General features: G+C 41.8%; 1 protein-coding gene across 1 annotated transcript in view; it reads right to left on the bottom strand.

Moving 5' to 3' along the window:
- The window catches only part of exoc2 (exocyst complex component 2), a 67,133-nt gene that overhangs the window by 27,463 nt on the left and 15,903 nt on the right, over positions 1–23,767 (bottom strand). The window contains exons 7-11 of the mRNA XM_089000038.1: positions 15,112–15,192; positions 14,903–15,048; positions 8,926–9,007; positions 8,755–8,857; positions 6,514–6,632 (exon numbers count right to left, since the gene is read on the bottom strand). Coding sequence (XP_088856164.1) covers positions 6,514–6,632; positions 8,755–8,857; positions 8,926–9,007; positions 14,903–15,048; positions 15,112–15,192 — 531 coding nt within the window. The remainder of the gene's footprint in view (positions 1–6,513; positions 6,633–8,754; positions 8,858–8,925; positions 9,008–14,902; positions 15,049–15,111; positions 15,193–23,767) is intronic.

The following is a 23,767-nucleotide window of genomic DNA, read 5'->3' on the forward strand; positions in this document are numbered from 1 at the left end:
ATACTTTGCGACAATGTTTTTTTTTTTTTTTTTTTTTTTTGCAATTTCTCGTCTTTCTTTAGGCAGGCAACTTTTCAGAGTTGTCTGCCTTGTTGTCCGCAACTTTTTCAGACTTTCAGACACTGTTTTTACTATAATTTGGACAAGTTCCGCGGGCCGGATTAAAAAGCCGAACGGGCCGTATGTGGCCCGCGGGTCGTAGTTTGCCCATGTCTGCCTTAGACTATAAGATATGATAAGATACCATAGGATACGATATAATCCGAAAAGATACAATACAATATGCAGTGTCTGAAACCCATGACAAAAAGTTAATGGACACCTGGGCAGACAACTTTGAAAAGTTGCCTGCCCAATTTTTCACAATTTGAAACACAATAAAATGACTAATCACAAAAAAAAAAACAAATATTTTTGCGAAGTATTAAGGATTTTTAAATTAAGGAAGTACCGACCACAAATGCTCCCTTGCTTAATTTATGGTAAATATCCCTTGCTGAAGATTTTACTCCAGTTGTCGTTTGTCTTCATACAATGTTTGCGTTGCATTGTCTGCTCAAAGCCATGTGGCCTCCTATTTCTAAGCGGCTTTCAAAAGTGTTTGCTTTAATGAATAAAACAAACATTTGGTTTGAAAATAATCTTTTTTTTTTTTTATTGAAGAAGTCGGCCACCCGGGCCGAGGCGTTTTGAAAGTTGTACGCCCGACCTAAAAGTTGTACGCTCCGGGCCTCCCGGCAGACGTTTCAAACACTAGTTATGATAAGACACGATAATATCCGCTAAAATATGACAAGATACGATAGACAAGATACTATAAGATATGATAAGATACCATAACATACGATATGATTCAAAAAGATACTTTATGCTACAAAAAAATATGATAAGATACGACAATGATACGAAACCAAGCATCATGAAACACTGGACGTGATGTTATTCTGTCCATTTGTGCCAATGGGTGGTCCTCACATGAGATTAGCCTTGATGTTGAGAGTGGTGTGGGAGCTGTGCCTCAGGTGTGCCATCGTCAGTAGTGAGAGATACAGAGAGAGATAGATAGCTGGAGAGAGATAGGTAGAGAGAGAGAGAGAGAGAGAGAGAGAGAGAGAGAGAGAGAGAGAGAGAGAGAGAGAGAGAGAGAGAGAGAGAGAGAGAGAGAGAGAGAGAGAGAGATAGAAATAGAGATCGAGAGATAGAGATAGAGATAGAGATAGAGATCGAGATAAAGAGATAGAGGTAGAGAGAGGTAGAGATAGAGATAGAGGTAGAGAAATAGAGAGGGTAAAGATAGAGAGGGTAGAGGTAGAGGTAGAGATAGAGGTAGAGGTAGAGAGATAGAGAGGTAGAGAGATAGAGAGGTAGGTAGAGATGTAGGTAGAGATAGTGATAAAGATAGAGATAGAGAGAGATAGAGATAGAGCTAGAGATAGCGCTAGAGATAGAGATAGAGAGAGATAGAGAGAGAGAGATAGAGAGAGATAGAGAGTTAGAGAGAGATAGAGAGAGAGAGATATACAGTAAAGTCTCGTTATATCGATATTCAAGGGAGTCCGAAAAAATATCGATATAACCGGGACTATCGATATATCTGATCCTGCGCCGAACTGCATTAAACAAAAGCCGCCAAAAGAGGGCAGCCAAGCGCCATATAAGAAACGGAGCTGGCCATTAGCTCCTTTTTTTGGGGTGAGAGATGTTCCCCCAATGTTGCCTCAAAATGGCACATATAATTCTTTAATGATTGTAAACATGTATGCTTTAATCTTCAGAACTACAGTGTATTTGAAACATATTCATAACTGGATGTGTAACAAGAAAGCATATTATCCGAATCTGAAGCCATTGTTTGGATTCACAAGCAATGTAAGACGTCTTGGCGTGAAGTCATTTTTATTTGCATTTGAATAAAAAGTGACATCGGCTGTCCTTTAATACACAGTATGGAATGTTAATAATTTTCAAAATCATCGCGCTTCAGCAGACAAAACAAGAAACATTGTTGCAAAAAACGATTGCATTCATATACAGTACAGTGGGCATGTACATAACACAACAGGGAAACTGCAACGCTTACATCTTACTGTATTATGTATACAATTTAAAAAAGTCATCAATCTTCTTTTGCTTCCCATTTTTACCTTTTAACAAAAACACTTCAATCTCGTCTGCTACACACGAGCGAGCGTCTGAAAATGAAAATGGCTCTGCTACACGGGTGCTGGGCACGTAACCAAGTCACCTAACCAAGTCGACCAATGGCGCGGCTGATGGCGTGACACGTAACCAAGACACGTGACCAAGTTGACCAATGGCGCGACCGATGGCGTGTCACGTGACAAAGTCACACGGCCAAGTCGACCAATAGCGCGACCGATGGCGGCTCATGTAACAAGACACGTGACCAAGTTGACCAATGGCGCGACGGATATATCGATATAAACAACAAAAATGGCCAGCGGGGGATGAAAAGGAGCACCGTAATAACCGGATTATCGTAATAACCGGGTATCGTACTAAACGGTACTAATTATACATAAAAAGACTAGAAATGTGCAAGGGAAATGAAAATAGTATCGTAATAAGCGGCACTATCGATATAACCGATATCGATATAACGCGACTTTACTGTAGATAGATTTAGAGATAGAGATACAATAAGATACGAAAAAATATGACAGGATACGATAGATAACATACAATAAGATTTGATAACATACCATAAGATACGTTATGATCCGAAAAGATATGATACAATATGATCTGTTGAGAAAGTTAGATTGTATCCTCATTTTATGTAATGCTGTAATACTGAACTGATCTGGCAACCTAGCCACGACGGGACATCACGTGACTTGACAGCGATAAAAGCCAGTTTGTGGGTATGTGTTTGGACTTCTCGTACGACGGTGAACGCAGCGGTTGCTGTCTGTGCTTCGGCAAATAAATATCCTACTTGTATGATCTAAACAAGAGGACCTTCTCGACTCTTTATTCTCCCAAATGCATCGCGAAAGCGCTGAAGATCTCAACAGGTTATGGGCCCAGGAGACGTTTGGGAGATAAAGTGAAGCCAGAAGTGTATCCAGACTTGAAAGAGCGGTGAGCAAACGAGGCTATCGCTAACCGGCTAAACAGCGGTCAAGATGGATCAAGGAAGGGCAAGCAGGCACCTTCGACTGGCATTCGACGGAGATGAAGATAAGTACGAGATATGGGAAACAAAAATGCTCGGACATTTTCATTTATTGGGACTAAAGAAGACCGTGCTAAGCGAGCCGGCGACGAGTTCCGATATGGCTACGGATGCAGAGAAAAATGCCGATGCGTATGCCGAATTGATAAATATGCTTGATGACAAGAGCCTCTCACTAATAATGAGAGATGCACCTGATGATGGAAGAAAATCTTTGAAGATATTGAGAGAATATTATGCCGGGAAAGGAAAACCGCGGATAATAAATCTGTACACCACGCTCACGTCGCTTCAAAAGAGGAACGATGAAAGTGTTACAGACTATATCATCAAAGCCGAAACCGCCATCACAGCACTCCGAAATGCAGGTGAAACTTTGGGAGATGGACTACTTGTTGCCATGGTGTTAAAAGGACTACCAGCAAGTTTCAAGCCATTTGCAATCAATGTAGCGCATTCAAATGATGAAATCAAGTTTGCAGATTTCAAGACGAAGCTACGGAGTTTTGAAGCCACTGAGAAATTGAACACTGAGTCAGGGGACAGTGTGATGAAGACACAGGGTCGGAGTGGACGACAAACCACCAAAACCAACACCCGTGACCAGCACAGTGATGACACAAGCATAGTGTGTTTCAAGTGTGGTATCAAAGGCCACATAGCAAGAGAATGTCGACAGAAGACATGGTGCAGTCATTGCAAAAGCAAGACACATAAAGACGCAACGTGCAGGCGTAAGGACAAGGACAGATGAGATGACGCCAGGAAAGCGTCAGAAGACGGCGACACCGACATCGTGCTCAAGATGAGGGACAGCAAGACCAGATCCAGGGAGCAGTTGGGTCACGACATCAGAGAGCGAGGATTGATGGTGGACACAGGAGCCACTTCGCATATCATCACTGATGTGAACATGTTCAAGAATTTCGACAGCACGTTCAAACCGGAAAGACACCGCGTGGAGCTGGCGGACGGCACACAATGCAGCGGAGTCGCACATAAAAGGGGAGATGCTGAGGTCTCTTTGATTGACATCAAAGGACAAAGACATAAAGCAACGCTGAGAGACGCTTTATACATTCCTTCATACCCCCAAGACATTTTCTCTGTAAAGAAGGCAACCACCAACGGGGCAACAGTGATATTTAAAGAAGGTAAAAATTCACTGATTACGAAAGGTGGGACAAAATATGGTATACATGTGTATGGAAAGTTGTACTATTTGCATATTGAGAAAGAGACACAGATAAATGAAACAGATGAAAACACATATTATGGCATGAGATTACAGCCTAAGACTAGTGAGGTCTTTCAGGAGCCTAATAAAAGAGCCCAAGAGTCATGTGTACAAGACAGGGATGCACACGAAAGTGCAGTCACAGAGCCAAATGAACATAACCTCACACGACAAAGTGACACAAATGATGAACCTGAAAATAGAAGGTATCCTACTAGGGAAAGAAAGAAACCTAGTCACTTTGATGATTTTGTGATTGAGTACAGCGATAACGATGGGGCACACACCACAGTAGACTACTGTTACAGAGCTGTGTGTGGTGTTCCGCAAACATATGCAGAGGCAATGAGATCAAATAATTCTCAAGAATGGGCAAAAGCCATGGATGAGGAAATTCAGTCATTAAATGACAACACATTTACTGCAACAACCCTACCAGCGGGCAAGAAAACAGTGGGGGGTAAATGGGTATATGCTATCAAACGTGATGTAGATGTCAGAGACAAATATAAAGCACGATTTGTAGCAAAGGGCAAGAGCCAGGTGGAAAACATAGACTATGGAGAGACATTTTCACCAACAGCCAATCAAACAGGTATAAGAGTGGTGCTTCAAAAAGCAACTCTGGAAAATGGAGAAAAGGATGATGGTCTAGTTTACAAACTAGAAAAATCACTTTACGGTTTCAAGGAATCTGGCCGAAACGGGAAGAAGGTCTTACATGATTATTTAACCAATAATGAGTATAAGCAAAACCCAGGTGAATATTGTATGTATGCCAAAGAGTCAAGAAGTGACAAGGTAATCAAAATCATATGGGATGGTGATTTCATTATTGATGACTACCAAACAATTGTGTTTAAATGTGAAATGTGTAAGACAGAGTTCACATGTGTAAGACAGAGTTCACATTGTTCTGTTTATCTTGGTTTACATTACAGCAAACTGAGTATAAGTGGGGGTGTTGAGAAAGTTAGATTGTATCCTCATTTTATGTAATGCTGTAATACTGAACTGATCTGGCAACCTAGCCACGACGGGACATCACGTGACTTGACAGCGATAAAAGCCAGTTTGTGGGTATGTGTTTGGACTTCTCGTACGACGGTGAACGCAGCGGTTGCTGTCTGTGCTTCGGCAAATAAATATCCTACTTGTATGATCTAAACAAGAGGACCTTCTCGACTCTTTATTCTCCCAAATGCATCGCGAAAGCGCTGAAGATCTCAACAGATCCGAAAAGATACAATAAGATACGATACAATATGATACGATAAGATCCGAAAAGATACGATACAATATGATTTGAAAGGATACGAAAAGATACAATACGATATGAAAAGATATAATAAGATATGATAAAATACGATACGATAAGATACGATACGATAAGATACGATATGATCCGAAAAGATATGATACAATAATATGATACAAAAATATACAATAAAATAGGATAAGATACGAAAAGATATCACAAGATACGATATGATACCATACGATAAGAAAACCTTTAATCATCCCACAATGGGGAAATTGACAACACCAAAGATCTCAACAGAGAAGATCAAATCGTGAAACCTTTCTTCTTTTGGTTGCGTATGTTCGGGTGCATTTGGTACTCGACATGTCAACCGACAAAGCTAGCGAAATGCTAATGACTCTTTGCATCGGCCATGTTTACATTCCGAGTCACTTTTTTTTTTCAATGACATTTTTGTGCAAGCCGTTTTGGTCAAAGGGGGGGGGGGGGGGGGGGGGTAATTGTTTCAATCCATCGACGACGCCCAAAGTGAATTTGCACGAGGCCAAGCCCCCGAAACCCCAAATCCACTCGCTTTATCTAATTCAAGCATCCGAGAGAAAATAAATACGCAAGCTTTAAATCCAACAGGCGGGTGGGCCGGGCCGGCATGGGAGGGTGACGACGGAGCAGGCAGGGAATGGAGACCACGGGCGCGACCTCCTCTGAATTCGGGACTCGTATGGCCTGCCCGACGGGAAATGCTAAAATGTCCTTTCCCCACCCCCCCGTTTAAAAACAAAAAAAAAGCTAATTATCCTATGCGGTATTTACCTCTCTGACCACCGATAAAGTCGTCCCTGCAGTCTTGCATCAGCTGCAGGATCCATTTGTGCTGAGCGTAGATGCACTGCCATGCCGGGTCGCCTGGCGCATGGAGGTCAGACAGGTACCTTCATCACAAACAGACGAAAATAAACAACAAACAAACAAAATCGGGCAACAACATTCCGATTCATAGCGCTCCGTTTCATTGGCCGCAAATTGCTTTTTGCACACCTCACTGTGATTAAATCATTCTCTGCCATTCCCGAATTTATTCGGGTTTTGGTTTTTCATGCTGGGTTGGGGGGTCGCCAATAAAGCACTGGTCAGACCTCTGGCAATGTTCAACGAGGGGGCAGCATTTCCCTTTTTGTTTCCACGTTAGCGCTTTATGACAGCTTCAGCTGTTGTTAAAGCACTATATAAATCAATATGGATGTAGTATTGTATTTTGTACAGCTGACCCCGTTTCAAAATCAGATAACTCCAGACGAATATCATTTAGGAATTAACTCTTTTTTTCTGAAGAAAGAAGAGCGTCTAAGTCTGTCTGTGTAAGCTCTCAGTCGTACAAGAGTGGTCCATCGATGAGAAGGTTTCTTCAGCAGTCATCTGTACTTCTTTGAAGGTGTCAGACGTTTCGCTTCTTATCCAAGAGGCTTCGTCAGCGAACTAAAATTTGCTGGTAATTTTGGCCCTACAGTCCAGATGTGGCGTGCCGGACTCTGCTATGATAGGTCCCTGCTCTCAGGTTGGGGGGAGCAGAGGACTATTCCCTGAGGCTACACTGATTACCTCTATTGTCCTGACTGATTGCTTCTATTGTCCTGCCTGATTATGGGGTCTACGACTGGCCTGATTGCCCCATTTGCTCTGGTATCACATCATCACCATAACTAAGCCTATGTGGTCTAAGAAGTCTGCTGTACGAACGATCCAAATTAAACCTCACCCCACCATGGCGATTTAGTGTAGGGTTTATCTGTTTTATGAAAATAGTTCCTTTTACTCCCATCTATTTTCTTTTGCTAAGATTTTAACCTCACTGTCGTCAAATGTGTGGTTGCTAGCTTTTAGCTGCATATGTACCGCAGATTGCGGCCCACTAGTATTATCAAGAGCGTCTAAGGTTTCTTGCGCTGCATTGAACATGTATGTCGTCCTAAAACTAAATATTATGTAGGTCCTGGTATTTGAGTGACAATGACAAAAACCCTGGCATTAGAGTGGACATCTATTTGCACATCGTTTTCCAGTGAATGAGTTAAAAGACACCTCCATGCACCTTACCACAAGATTAGCAGAAAGACAGAATTGATCTTTACGTATTTACGTCATCAATAGCTAGCGAATGTTTTTTTAATTATTATAATTTTATAGAAATTATAGGATATTTTTTAATAGGATCCCAGGAATTGCAACAGACACAATCGCAGGATAGTGGTTCCTACACAACAATACAGTGGATTTCCACTATTTGCGGAGGACCCCTGCAGCAGAATGAAAGTCACATCGCGGATAGATTTCAATACTGAAAACATCCAATGAGGATGAAAAGCATAATTCATATTACAGTAATATATATATATATATATATATATATATATATATATATATATATATATATATATATATATATATATATATATATATTGTGATGTCACGAGAGGCTGTGTCCTGGAGGGCAAATACATCCCCCTAAGATGGCTCCACCCAGAGAGAGTATTGGCCCCATCTGGTGGAAGGCAGCAATTAAAACCACACACCTGCAGCTGATCAGGGCTTGATTGGCAAGCAAGGCTCTTAAGGCAGAGAGCCTCTGAGTGTGGAGCTTGGGGAAAGACAAGCTCGATTTCTGTGCTCTGTGAAGAAATTGATTGCTGCGTGGACTGCACACGACTGGACACTGGATTTGAACCTAGCTAAGGTGGCTAGGCTACATGAGGAGGACGTCAAGAGGGGTGAGGCCTAGAGACTCTTGGAAAAGAACTCCGTCTTCAGTTTTACCTCAGAAGAGACTTTATTTGGATTTAAGTATCAGAGGAGACTTTATTTTGATAAGTATTGGAAGAGACACTATTCAAACCTTTGTTGCTTGTGAATTCCCCCTGGAACCCTTGATTAAAACCTTTTGTTTGTATCCAAACCTGTCGTCCATTGCACTTCTTGTCCTGTCCCGATGAGAGCTAGCCTCTCATGATATCACAATATATATATATATATATATATATATATATATAAACAGAATACCTGATATATCTCTTCTGGTCATGTAGTGTTGAAGGAGTCTGCAGCAATTTTTCCAGTAGTAAACTGCGGAGAGCCCTGATCCGCGTTTCAACCTCCGCGTACACTTTGAAACAGGAAAGAGAAATGTCATTATTTAATATCTTACCCCGCCCCCCATTAGAATGGCCTTACCTTTTTTAAAAACAGGGACCTCGGTATTGCCAAAAAGAGATTTGGCTTTCTCGTAGTCATTGATCACCACGTCGTAATCTCCCTGTAAAAACAGTTTTGGTAATAGGCGGTCACTCGTTACTTTCATATTGTGGATTAAAGTTGCTCTCGCAATAAGAAGAAGAAGAAGAAGAAGAAGAAGAAGAAGAAGAAGAACAATAAGAAGAAGAAGAAGAATGAGAAGAATAAGAACAATAATAATAAGAAGAAGAATAGGAAGAATAGGTAGAATAGGAACAAGAATAAGAATAAGAAGAAGAAAAAGAAAAAGAAGAAAAAGAAGAAGAGGAAGAAGAAGAATACATTTAATTTATAAACGCCTTTCAAAACTCTCAAGGTCACTTTACAGTCACAGGATAAGTTTTTCTGTGGGTGAGCAGTGGCACCCACACGCGCCAGCGTTCACTCAACCCGAAAATACCTCAAATAGATAGCAAACTAGCTAGCTATCGAATGGATAGCTAATAGCTAGCGGACAGATAGCTATTATCTAGTGGACAGATAGCTATTAGGTAGCGAACAGATAGCGACTAGCTAGCAAACAAATAGCTAATAGCTAGCGAATACGGAGCCATAAGTTAACGAATAGATAGCTAAGAGCTAGCAAATAGATATCTAATAGATAGCTAATAGCTAACGAATAGATAGCTAATAGCTAGCGAATAGATAGCTAATAGATAGGTAATAGATAGCTAATAGCGAGTGAATAGATAGCTAATAGCTAGCGAATAGATAGCTAATAGATAGGTAATAGCTAACTAATAGCTAATAGCTAGCGAATAGATATCTATTAGCTGAAGAAATAAATGATTAAATAAATAAACAAATAATGATTGATTCAATGATTACTTAGTCGATGAAAAGGTTTCTACAGCCGTCATCTGTACTTTTTTGAAAGTGTCGGACATTTCGCTTCTTATCCAAGATGCTTCCTCAGCGAACTAAAGTCTTACTGGTAGTATCGGCCCAATATATATATCCCTAATGTCCAGACATGGCAGCGCCGGACACAGCTATGATAGGTCCCTACTCTCAGGTTGGGGGGAGCAGAGGACCACTCCCTGCGGCCCCACCGATTGTTCCTACATTCCTGACTAACGACTGGCCTGATTGCCCCACTCCCTCCGGTATCATCAGCATTACGAATGTTTCCTAACCTATGTTGCCTAAGCAGGCTATTGTATGAACGATCCAAATTGAACCTCACCCCACCAAACCGGTTTAATGAAGGATTTAGTTGTTTTATGAAAATCGCTTCTTTTACTCCCCTTTCAAACCATCTATTTTCTTTCGCAAAGATTTTACCCTCACTGTCGTCAAATGAGTGGTTGCTAGCTTTTAGGTGCAAATGTACTGCCGATTGAGGCCCACTAGTAATATCCCTGCGATGTTGATAGTCTTTTTGAGAATTTGTTTAGTCTCCCCAATGTACTGCTATTAACAATTATCATTCTAACAATGTATTGAATAAACTACATTACTTTGTTTTTCATTTGGCAGCATATCTTTTGGATGTACAGTAAAGTCTCGTTATATCGATATCGGTTATATCGACAGTACTGCTTATTACGATACTATTTCTATGAACGCAAGGAGAAAATTACATGCGCGCAGGATCGGATATATCGATAGTTCGGTTATATCGATATTATTTCGGACTCCCGAGAATATCGATATAACGAGACTTTACTGTACTAATTTTTCCCTGAAAGTGTTTATCGGTTTGAAATAAGTAGGAATTTTGTGTTGCCAAAGGACTCTTTGTAGTTTTTCAGAAACTCCTGCTATGTAAGGTACTGCTACTCCTCTCCTTTTTGTATCTTCAGAATGTTTGGTTTCATTCCGTATTCTTTCTTTCTGACATTTGTTAAATGACCACTGAGGGTACCCACAGTTAGTGAGTGCTCTCCTGATATGTTTTGACTCCTTTTCGCTGCCTTCGACGCTTGTTGGTATAAGTTTAGCCCTATGCTGGAGGGTCCTGATAACTCCTAGTTTGTGTTGTAAAGGGTGGTTACAATCGAAAAGTAAGTATTGGTCAGTGTGCGTAGCCTTCCTAAAGACTTCTGTTGTTAGCGCTCTGTCCTCTTTTAGAATTACTTACAATCCAAAAAGGCTAGTTGGTTCTCTTTAATGTCCTCACCAGTAAATTTAATGTTGATGTCTACCGAGTTGAGGTGATCTGTGAATGATTGAATTTCTTGTTTTTTAATTATGACAAAAGTATCGTCCACATATCTAAACCAGTGTCTAGGTTTTGTCCCCGGGAAGGATGTGAGGGCCTGTTTCTCCATCTCTTCCATGTACAGATTAGCCACTATGGGTGAAACTGGTAAGCCCATAGCACAACCATGAATTTGTAAAATTTCTCCCGAAATTGAAAATACATAGTATTAAGGCAGATTTCCAATAATTGGCAGATGTGGTCCGGTTTAAGTTTGGTTCTTTCATGCAGAGAAACGTCTGCCAGCAGTCTCGTCCTCACCACAGACGTATGATTAGTTAGGTAGATGGGTGAAAGAATGGATAGCTAGCTAGCTAGCTAGCTAGATGGCTACTTGTAGACCCGGAAGTAACTCAAATAAATAGAAAGCTAGCTAGCTAATAGATAGCTAACATAGTAGATAGCTAGCCAGCCAGCTAGCCCATAATAAACAGTATAATGGTTAATGAAGCAGTACAGTTTATAATTTAGCTGAACAGAATAAATAGCCTTGTTTTTTTGTCAAAGAACTCACCAAATCAAATTGCCGCGGAGCAAATTGCAGTTATGGTTTCCTCTCGTGGGTCGTTATGAATTCGGGAATAAATCATGGAAAACAAGTTTTCAAATTTGAAGTCAAAGATGAGGACTGTTTTTGTGGTTTACATGGGACAATTTGAAGTTTTGGTTCGGAGTCTAGCGAGCATCATGGTCGTTAACATGCTTGATTTGCTTTTGGGGGCAGAATAAAATGATGCGGTGGGCCATATTTGGCCCCCGGACCTTGACTTTGACACCGGTGATGTAATGAATTAGCCACATAGTTTAAAAATAGAGCTAGCGTGATCGATAACTGTCTCGCTAGCGAGCTAGCTAGCTTGATTGCTAGCTAGCTCGATTGATGAGCACGGAATTTCACAATTTTGATTAGCTTTTGTGGGCCGAATAAAATGATGCAGGGCCCAGATTTGGCCCCCGGGCCTTGACTTGAACACCAGTGATGTAAGGAATTAGCCATCTAGCTGAAGAGAAAGAGAGCTAAGTTGATCACAAACTGTCTCGCTAGCAATATAGCTTGATTGCTAGCTAGCTCGATAGATGGAATTTCACAAGTTTGATTTGCTTTGACGGGCCGAATAAAATGATGCGGCGTGCCAGATTTGGCCCCCGGGCCTTGACTTGGACACCTATGATTTATGGTTAAAAAAAACACCCTTTATCTTTATCTGACCTGTGTTAGGGGAAATAAACCTTGATGAGCCTGTTGCGTCACACGCGTGTATGATTTTGAAGTGCGCCTTTCAACACTTTCATGTCTTTCAATTCCTTGATCTCCTTGATGTGCGTATCACCCTGACGCATAGCACACACTTGCAAATTGTATAAAAGGAGCTGTCGCGGGACAGAGAGATTGGGCGAACCACGGGGCAGAGTCATCTCAGACTCATGCCCGGCTCAGGCCGGGCGTCGGACGGACATCACGGCACGACTTGCTCAACTCCACGCCACGATCAAGCTCTGCGCGTCACCTGCCTGGGAGATCTGACAACGAACCTACTTACAAATAAAGAGAACCATCAAACTCTTTATTGGCGAGCTAGCCAGGAGCATTTTTTTTCCTCCTCCTCAGCCCAATCAACTCTCCAAATGGAAACACCCAGATTTTCCAGCCGCCCGTGAACCCGGCATCTTCACAGCAAGACCCCTCGAGCCGAGCTCCCGATGGGCCGCCACCACCTGTGGGCGCCCCGACCCCACCGTGAAACCTGCCGCACCCTGATGGCTAACATCGTCCAATTCGCCTGGCGACTCTGCAACTAGCTGCATCGTATATGTCCACGATCGCACATCGTCGGACATCGCTTATGTCCACGATCGGACATCGTATATGTCCACGATCGGACATCGTCGGACATCGCTTATGTCCACGATCGGACTTCGGGAAGACGCTTCATGGCCGACACGGCCGCCGACGTCAGCGTTCTTCCTCGGCGTCCTGCAGAGCGCCATGGCAACGCGATCATCGCCACCGTCGCCGATGACCGGCCTGTCCGTGTGCGGCAGCATGGCCAACCCCACGCACCTTCGTCCTCACAATCACTCATCGATTCTCCGACTTGACCGATTGCAGCCGAACAACTCACGGTGAGAAGACCTTCTGGCATCGACTCGACGGCCGTGAGGAAAGTTTCCATCGATCGACTCAAACTGGCAGTCGTAGAGCACTCTTTGCCGTGCTCCCGTACAACGACTTCAGGCACCACGAAACTTCCTCGGCAACCTCCCCACCGACGCCTGCCATGCCCGGTGACCGTCATCTTGCCTGGCCTCACCATGTCGCAGAATGACTTTTGTTTTTATTTCTTTTTCCTTCATCGCTTTCACCGACTTCGGATCCAGGAGGGGAGCCCTGTTGCGTCACACGCGTGTATGATTTTGAAGTGCGCCTTTCAACACTTTCATGTCTTTCAATTCCTTGATCTCCTTGATGTGCGTATCACCCTGACGCATAGCACACGCTTGCAAATTGTATAAAAGGAGCTGTCGCGGGACAGAGAGATTGGGCGAACCACAGGGCAGAATCATCTCAGACTCACGCCCGGCTCAGGCCGGGCGTCGGACGGACATCACGGCACGACTTGCTCAACTCCACGCCACGATCAAGCTCTGCGCGTCACCTGCCTGGGAGATCTGACAACGAACCTACTTACAAATAAAGAGAACCATCAAACTCTTTAAGCCTCACTCCTCAAAGTTATGAAAATGCTTCTTTCCGATACATTTTTAGCACTTTTGATCTCATATGAGATGTCTGATCGACATTGTTGGACAAAAATGGATGTCCGTAACTCACTACGCAGCTCATCGTACATTCACACTACCCCTACAAAATAAAACAACCCTCCCCAACAAAAAAAATGAAAATGGCTTTGAAGTAGTTGGTACATATTAACTCATTGACTGCCAGACGTACCCTCCCTGTGCCCGCAAAAAAAAAAAAACTGTCATTAGAATTTGCTTGAGAACCAGTGCACAAAAATAGCTATCTAGCTAACTCTATTAGCTATTTATTTGCCAGCTAGCTAGCTTTCTCTCTATTTGAGTTACTTCCGGGTTGACTGAACGTTGGCGTGTGTGGCTGCCACTGCTCACCCACAGAAAAACTTATCCTGTGATTGTAAAATCTAGTTGGCTAGCTATTAGCTATATATTAGCTAGCTTTCTATCTATTTGAGTTACTCCCGTGTTGATTGAACGCTGGCGAGTGCTCACCCGCACACAAAAAAAGGTCTTATCCCGTGACTAAAGTGTCCTTGAGTTTGGAAAGGCGCTAATAAATGATTATTTACTATTAACTATTTGTATTATTATTATTATTATTATTATTATTATTAAATTGAGCTTGAGAGTTTTGAAAGGCACTTATAAATGAAATGTATCAAAAATGTGTCCACTCCAGTGCCAGGGTTTTTGTCATTGTCACTCCAATTGCAGGACCCACAGAATTTTGAGTTTTAGGACTATATAAACATTCAATTCAGCTGTAATAATAATTATTTCTTTCACCAGAAAAAAAAAAAGAGTTATTTCTTAAATTAAGTTATCTGATCTTGAAATGGGGACGGCTCCAAAACCCAAAAAAATTAGGGAATGGTGCACCAAGTCATGGTTTTCAATTCCCGAATATGTTCGGGAAGGGCAGTGAATGAGTTAGCATGTAGCATGGCTGCATACCTTCTGGATATTGCGTTCAATGTTGAGGGGCAGATTAAAAAGAAACTTGAAACGCTGCAGGACGTTGAGTGCGTTGCGTGTGGAGTCGGCTTTGTCTTTCCGCCCCAAAACTTCCTGGAAAAGTGTATCGGCGGTGTCGCTTGCTCCTGCCAATGAAATACAGATCAAGTTAGAGTCGGGGCTTCGGTCGCTTCAAAAAAGGAGCTTACGGTTGAGGATGACTTCCAGGCGTTGGGTCATTGAGCCTTCGACTCTTTCGGTGCCGTCGGAATCTTGCCTTTGGTGGATAGCTGGAACACAGATGTCAACAATATTAAGGCCTTTTTTTGAAGGACAAAGAATTAAAATGGGCCGTTTTAAAATAGAACACAAATGTCAAAGGGAAAAGGCAGTAAAGGTCACATTGGGGGGGGGGGGGGTGCACATTGTCGTGACGGTTTTTGAATTTGGGGAAGCCATTAGAATTTTTTATCTCTTCCACATATTACATATAAAGTGCAAAACAAATGAATCAATCACTATTTTTCAAATCTGAAAAAAAAGACTTGTTTTCATTTACACGGAACAATTAGAACTTTTAGTCCGGACTTTAGCAAGCATTATGGCGCTTGACATGCTTGATTTGCTTTCGCGGGCCGAATAAAATGATACGGCGGGCTAGATTTGGCCCCCAGGTCTTGACTTGAACACCTGTGACATATTACATACAGAACGAACAATAAATTAATGAATGACTAGTTTTGAAATCTGAAATCAAGAATAATAACTGTTATTGTGGTTTACATACAACAATTTGCGGGCCGAATAAAATGATACGGCGGGCCAGATTTGGCCCCCAGGCCATGACTAGGACACCTATGATTTACGGTTAAAAAAATTAGACGATGTATCTTCAAAATATTGTCATGAATAAATGTAATTGAATTTACAGATAAAAAATGTTACGTTCAGGGTGAGAACAAATTAATGCGAATAAAATGATGCGGTGAGACAGATTTGGCCTTGACTTGGACACCAATGATGTAAGGAATTAGCCATCTAGTTGAATAAAAAGAGAGCCAGCTTGATCACTGTCTTACTAGTGAGTTAGCTTGACTGCTAGCTAGCTTGACAGATGAGCATGGAATTTCACAAGTTTGATTTGCTTTGGCGGGCCGAATAAAATAATGCGGCGTGCCAGATTTGGCCCCCGGGCCTTGACTTGGACACCAATGATGTAAGGAATCAGCTATTTGGTTGAATAAAAAGAGAGCTAGCTCTATCGCTAACTGTATCGCTAGCTCGATAGATGAGCATGGAATTTCCCAAGTTTGATTTGCTTTGGCGGGCCGATTAAAATAATGCGTCGGGCCAGATTTGGCCCCCGGCCTTGACTTGGACACCGGTGATGTAAGGCATCAGCCATCTAGTTGAATAAAAAGAGAGCTAGCTTGGTCACTCAATGTATCGTTAGCGAGCTAACTCGATAGATGAGCATGGAATTTCACAAGTTTGATTTGCTTTGATGGGCCGAATAAAATGATGCGGTGGACCAGATTCGGCCCCCGAGCCTTGACTTGGACACCATTATGTAAGGAATCTGCTATTTGGTTGAATAAAAAGAGAGCTAGCTTGATCGCTAACTGTATCGCTAGCGATCTAGCTCGATAGATGAGCATGGAATTTCACAAGTTTGATTTGCTTTGATGGGCCGAATAAAATGATGCGGTGGGCCAGATTCGGCCCCCGAGCCTTGACTTGGACACCATTATGTAAGGAATCAGCTATTTGGTTGAATAAAAAGAGAGCGAGCTTGATCGCTAACTGTATCGCTAGCGATCTAGCTCGATAGATGAGCATGGAATTTCACAAGTTTGATTTGCTTTGGTGGGCCGAATAAAATGATGCGTCGAGGCGGGCCTTGACTTGGACACCGGTGATGTAAGGAATTAGCCATCTAGTTGAATACAAAGAGAGCTAGCTTGATCGCTCACTGTCTCACTCGTGAGTTAGCTTGACTGCTAGCTAGCTCGATAGATGAGCATGGAATTTCACAAGTTTGACATGCTTTCGCGGGCCGAATAAAATGATGCGGTGGGAAGGATTTGGCCCTCGGGCCTTGACTTGGACACCAATGATGTAAGGAATTAGCCATCTAGTTGACTAAACAGAGAGATAGCTTGATCGCTAACTGTCTTGCTAGAGAGCTAGCTAGCTCGATAAATGAGCATGGAATTTACCAAGTTTGATTTGATTTGGCGGGCGAATAAAATAATGCGTAGGCCAGATTTGGCCCCCGGGCCTTGCCTTGGACACCGGTGCTAGACAACCATGAAATGAACACTGCCTTGATTCATATGAGATCAATGTACCCATCCATGCGCTAAGTCGCTCATCTTATTCAACCAGCTGACCATCCAAAATGGCGATCAAGAAGGACAAACAAGGAGAAGAGTTTGCTCAGATGATTTGTAGAGTCCTTTTATGAACGCAAGGGAATTTTTAGGGGGGCCAAACGGAGAAAGCAAGCGGTGAGGCTTCGCCCGAGAATAAATAAATGGTGCGGAGAAGTGAGCCACCGGGTGCTGAGAGCTTCGCCACGGGTTTATTGACAAAGGGGAGGAGAGTCGGGGAAAGGGAGGCCGTCGACATATTTGTCAAAGAGGCAACAAGGAGACATTTGGAATCTCAAGAAAAACGCATTCCCATACCTGTCAACCTGGAGACACTGTGACCTTACTAACGACTCCATTTTTCCTTCCTTACTTACGCGTCATATTTTATTGTGCAATTTACGAAATAAATTTCACATGTAAACATGAATACAGTGAGACATCGTCTTCAGAACTTTTCGCCTTACGAACATTAAAATCGCGAGAATATAATCTTGGAATACAAACTATTTTTCGGCAGATGAACCAAACCACACAGCGCCACGGTGGCTGGCGGACTAGTTTTCGGCGGAAGAATACAAAACCACACGGTCGAGCAGCAGTGGCTGGCGGACTACTTTTCCACACCCCGTTTGAGTGCAGATGTGGTTTGCTATCGAGTGGAGTACTATTGCAATTATGGGACCGAAAAATAACCCACCACAGGCTAGTGTTCAGCCGAAGAGGACACAAAACAAAATTATGGTCGAGCAGAAGAAATAGATCATCGAAAAACACCAACGAGGTGTGCGTTTGTGACTGTAAAGTATCCCTGAGAGTTTTGAAAGGAGCTTATAAATGAAATGAATTATTATTATTATTATTATTATTATAATGATTATTATTATTATTATTATTACTTTTTACTTTTTATTATTGAGTCGACCATTGCTACATGTGGCTAAGGGTGCTTCTGTGTCGTCTAAGCGACGGTCTCAGGCAATAGAAGAGGTTGAAAAACTTCTGTTGATTTGGATTCACGAAAAGCAGCGAGCAGGAGACAGTGTGAGTGAGGGTATTATCGCTGAGAAAGCATGGCAACTTCACTCGGATATCATCAGAGGCAACAAAATAAACGACCATCACAAAGGTCAATAAAATGACTTGATTATACAGTACAATTAATTTATTGCATTACAATACAATAGCACATTTATTATACATAAAGAATGTATATTTTGAGTAGTTTTTGGCTTATTTAGTAGAAAATTATGTTTTCTGGGAACCTGGGAAAGGATTATTCTCATTTTAATAGTTTCTTATGGGAAATTAATGTTTGGAAGACAAACTTTTCGCCTTACACACACTTTCTGGGAACCAATTAAGTTTGTGAGCTGAGGTATCACTGTAATGTTTCTTAAAAAATAGGAATGATATGACGGCAAAAAAAACGGTAAAATGTTTAATTGAACTGATTCCAAAATCAAATTACACGGAACTTGTCTTCTTGGAACTTTCGTTTCTTCAGGAGACTTTTGGCACGGACTTGTTTTCTCAGTGGTCAACATGGCTTTTTACCAGTAGCGATATTTACATCACTGGTGTCCAAGTCAAGGCCTGGGGGCCAAATCTGGCCCGCCGCATCATTTTATTAGGCCCGCCAAAGCATTAACAGGACTGCTAATTCATGACAAAAACTGAATTGGAAAAAATCTTTAAAATTAGATTGAATTCTTGCCTTTCCCGTACAAACTTTCTTGGATGCTGTGCACATCTAAAAATGTGCAAAAATAATCGTACTGAAGACGGCAAAATACTGCCGCTTGACAGGTATGCATTCCCCTGCTCCGTCTTCCCGATGCAAAAGCTTGGTGACAGCCGAGCGAGAGGGCAGAAAAAAAAGATGAAGCAGCGCTTTTCCAAATAAATACGCGGTTTCGTTTTGACAGACAGAAGCCTCAAGGCAGAGATTCAAGCTATGCAAAAACATACTTGTAATCTTTTGAAAATTTTAATCAGGGTGGATATTCCTGGCTCGTTCTTGCACCTTTCCAGTTCTTCCAAAATAAAGGCGGAAAATGACATGCATGACAAGGAGGAGAGGATTGCCAAATTGTGCTCCAAATTCTCACGCAGATGCTCTTTTATGGCAATTATTATTATTATTATTACTATGATGTTGAAGTCATACAGAACATCCCGAGAAGTCAGAGGGTTGTAATTGGTGGAGACTTCAATGGACATGTTGGCGCAGGAAACAAAGATGATGAGGAGGTGATGGGCAGGTTTGGACTCCAGATGAGGAACGCTGAAAGACAGATGGTGGTGGACTTTGCTAAGAGAATGGAAATGGCTATTGTGAATACTTTCTTTCAGAAGAGACAGGAACATAGGGTGACCTATAAGAGTGGAGGCAGGTAGACAGTACACAGGTAGACTACATTTTGTGTCAACGGCGCCATCTAAAGGAAATCAGTGACTGCAAAGTAGTGGTTGGTGAGAGTGTAGCCAGACAGCATAGGTTGGTGGTGTGTAGGATGACGCTGGCAGTGAGGAAGATGAAGAAACCAAAGGCTGAAGTGAGGACAAAATGGTGGAAGTTGAAAAAGGAAGAGTGTTGCATGACATTTAGGAAGGAGGTAAGACAAGCACTGGATGGGCAAGAGGTCCTTCCAGATGACTGGCAAACTACAGTGAACATAATCAGAGACACAGGTCGGAAAGTACTTGGTGTATCGAGTGGAAGAAAGGTAGCTAAGGAGACTTGGTGGTGGAATGGGGAGGTGCAGAAGTGTATACAGAGAAAGAGGTTAGCAAAGAAGAAGGACACTGAGAGGACGGACGAGAGTAGACAGCAATACAAGGAGATGCAGCGCACGGTTAAAGTGAAGGTGGCAAAAGCCAAACAAGAAGCCTATGATGACCTGTATGCTCGGCTGGACAGCAAGGAAGGTGAGATCTTTACAGGCTGGCGAGACAGAGGGACAAAGATGGTAAGGACCTGCAGGAGGTTCGGGTGTTTAAGGATAGAGATGGCAATGTATTAACAGGTGTCAGTAGTGTGATGGCAAGATGGAGAGAGTACTTTGAAGAATTGATGAATGAGGAAAATGAGAAGGAACAAAGAGTTGTGGACCAAGACGTAGCAAGCATTAGCAAGGATGAAGTGAGGAGGACGCTGAAGAGGATGAAGGGGGAAAAGGCACTCGGGCCTGATGATTTACCAATCGAGGTATGGAAGTGTCTTGGAGAGGTGGCGGTGGTGTTCCTTACTGGGTTATTCAACAAGATCTTAGATGGTGAACAGATGCCTGAAGAATGGAGACGAAGTGTACTCGTGCCCATTTTTAAGAACAAAGTTAGATGTGCAGAGTTGTACCAACTACAGAGGAATAAAGTTGATGAGCAATACAGTGAAACTCTGGGAAAGAGTAGTTGAAGCTAGACTAAGAGCAGAAGTGAACATTTGTGAGCAGCAGTAGGGCTTCATGCCAAAAAAGAGTACGACAGATGCAGTATTTGCTTTAAGAATGCTGATAGAGAAGTACAGAGAAGGTCAGAAGGAATTGCATTGTGTCTTTGTAGATCTGGAGAAAGCGTATGACCGGGTGCCAGAGAAGAGCTGTGGCATTGCATGAGGAAGTCTGGAGTGACGGAAAAGTATGTCAGAGCGGTGCAAGACATGTATCATGACTGTTAGACAGTTGTGAGGTGTGCTGTCGGTATGACTGAGGAATTCAAGGTGGAGGTGGGACTCCACCAGGGGTCAGCTCTGAGCCCCTTCTTGTTTGCTATGGTGATAGACAGGCTGACAGACGATGTTAGACAAGAATCTCCTTGGACCATGATGTTTGCAGATGACATTGTGATCTGTAGCGAGAACAGGGAACAGGTGGCGGAGAAACGAGAGATGTGGAGATATGCCCTGGAAAGGAGAGGAATGAAGATCAGTCGCAGCAAGACGGAATATATGTGTGTGAATGAGAGTGATCCAAGTGCAAGAGTGATGCTACAGGGGGAAGAGATAAAGAAGGTGGAGGATTTTAAGTACTTGGGGTCAACTGTCCAGAGCAATGGAGAGTGTGGAAAAGAGGTGGAGAAGCGTGTCCAGGCAGGCTAGAGCGGCTGGAGAAAAATGTCAGGTGTGATGTGTCATAGAAGGGTTTCAGCTAGGATGAAAGGAAAAGTGTATAAAACTGTGATCAGACCAGCCATGATGTTTGGACTGGAGACAGTGCCACTGAAGAAAAGACAGGAAGCAGAGCTGGAGGTAGCGGAGCTGAAGATGTTGAGGTTATAACCAATATGTATGCATTGTATTTTGTACAGTCACCACCATTTCAAGGTCATATAACTCCAGACCTATATGACTTTCTTTTCTGGTGAAAGAGTCTAAGGTTTTTTTTTACGCTGCATTGAATGTTTATGTAGACCTAAAATATATATAATATTCTGTGGGTCCTGCAATTTGAGTGAAAATGACCAAAAAAACATCTGTTTTATGACTGTATTTTGTTACTTTTATACGTATCGCGTGAGACGAGAAAAGGCAAAGGAGCTTGACATCTTCAACCCCCCCCCCCCCCCCCCCCCCCCCCCCCCCCCCCGGCCAGCTGCATGTCCTCGTCGCGTGTGACACCGAGGGGGCCATGACGTCACATGGAACCCAAACATCAGGTCAAGCTCCGGCTAACGCGGTCGTTCGGCCACGACTTGAGGAAGAGACGCATGCTCCCGTTTGACTTCCTGCCACTATTGAGGGACACAAATGAATCAGAATAAAAATACAGCGGGACTGCTTTCTAAAGCTGGAGATGTTTTGACTCCTGTCGGGGTTGGGGGGCTCGTGGAACTGGCCCTGGGAATCGAGCGTTTTTTTGGAAACAAGGGAGTTGCTGGGTTTCCTGAGTCGCTTGGGGACTTCCTTTTGGCATAACAATGCAAAAGCTCCAATTTCAACATTTGACTGGCGACAAAGGCGGACGGACTGACGATCAGTCGGCGTTTCTGCCTCAGGCGCTCTTCCTCGGGGTGGTTGTGAAGCGTCATGTGCATCCCAACTTCATTGGACGTGGCTTTGTTTAAAAAGAAACCCTCCCAAAAATATTACCTCATTAATTTGATTAATTAATTAAAAAAACACAAGAAAGAAAACAAAAATACAATAAAAATACAATTAGATAAAACAAAAATAAAACTAAAAAGATAAAAATAAAATAAATGCAAAAGAAATACATACAACTCATTAACTATATTATTGAATAAAATAAACATAGAACAATAAAAACAATAAAAATACAAATAAAACAAAATAAAAATGAAAAAAAATACAAAAGAACTAAGTACAACTAATTAACTTGTTAATTATATTAATAAATAAAATAAAAATACAACAAAAATTATCAAAATGCCATAAAAAAATACAAAAGAAACAGGGAACATTTGTAGCTCATTAATTAGCTTAATTAATAAAATAAAAATACAACAATAAAAATACAATAGAATAAAAAACAATAAAAATTAAAAAAATACAAAATAAATAAAAAAAAAAACAAATTAACTAATTAATTAGATTAATTAATCAAATAAAACTACAACAAAAAAACAATACAAATACTACAACAAAAACTATCATCAAAATAAATAAATAAAAATAGACAAATAAATGAAATAATAATTACATAACAATTAAAATAAATTACAATAATTAAAATAAAAGTCAATTTAAATAAAAAATAGAAATAAATTACAATAACAATTACGATAAAAATAAAATTATAAAAAAAAAATAACATTACAAAAACAGCCTAAAAATAAAAATAAAAATAAAGTAATCATAAAATAAAAAAGATCCCACCAACATGTATACACCAGGCTGAATTGAAAGCATATGAACAGGGAATTTGGAAACCGAAAATAATAAAGAAAAAACAAAAGAAAAGGTGAAGGCCCACAAGGGTCGCGCTGCACCAGGTGAGGATTGTGTCAGTCACAAATGTCTTCCCAGTGTCGTCCTTCTTCCCTTTTCGGCAGTGGGCACAAAATAGACCCGCTCAGTCCAAAGACAAGCCTAATTGCATTGTCCCCATTGGTCGTATTGGCTCTGTTATCAGTTTGATCCATCCTAATATTCTGTCGCTTATTGTCTTATAACACTCTGTTTATTTGGACGCGGCCCCCTTACAACAAAAACATTGCCTTTCTCCTGAACGGGGGTACAAAATATACGGAAAGCAATAAGAAGAAGAATGACAGAGGTAGAAAGTGCACTTAAAAATAGCCCTCAGTAAGTAACCGAGTGGCTCGAGAGGAAGACAAGCGTAAACCATCAAAACGCACAAATGACAACCTCGGGCTACACGTTTAGATGATTTTTCCGGCGTCCATTGCAGGCCTGTTGCAGGCCATCGTGGACATTTTTTTAATAGATTTTTTTACAACTAATGCAAACATTTGTCAAGTGTCAATTTTGTACAGTACAACCACTGTGTAGTCTAAAACCTGAAAAAAAAAC

This window comes from Hippocampus bargibanti, linkage group LG07 (genome assembly GCF_051943395.1).
Source record: "Hippocampus bargibanti isolate YZ-2025 linkage group LG07, ASM5194339v1, whole genome shotgun sequence".
Lineage (NCBI taxonomy): Eukaryota > Metazoa > Chordata > Actinopteri > Syngnathiformes > Syngnathidae > Hippocampus > Hippocampus bargibanti.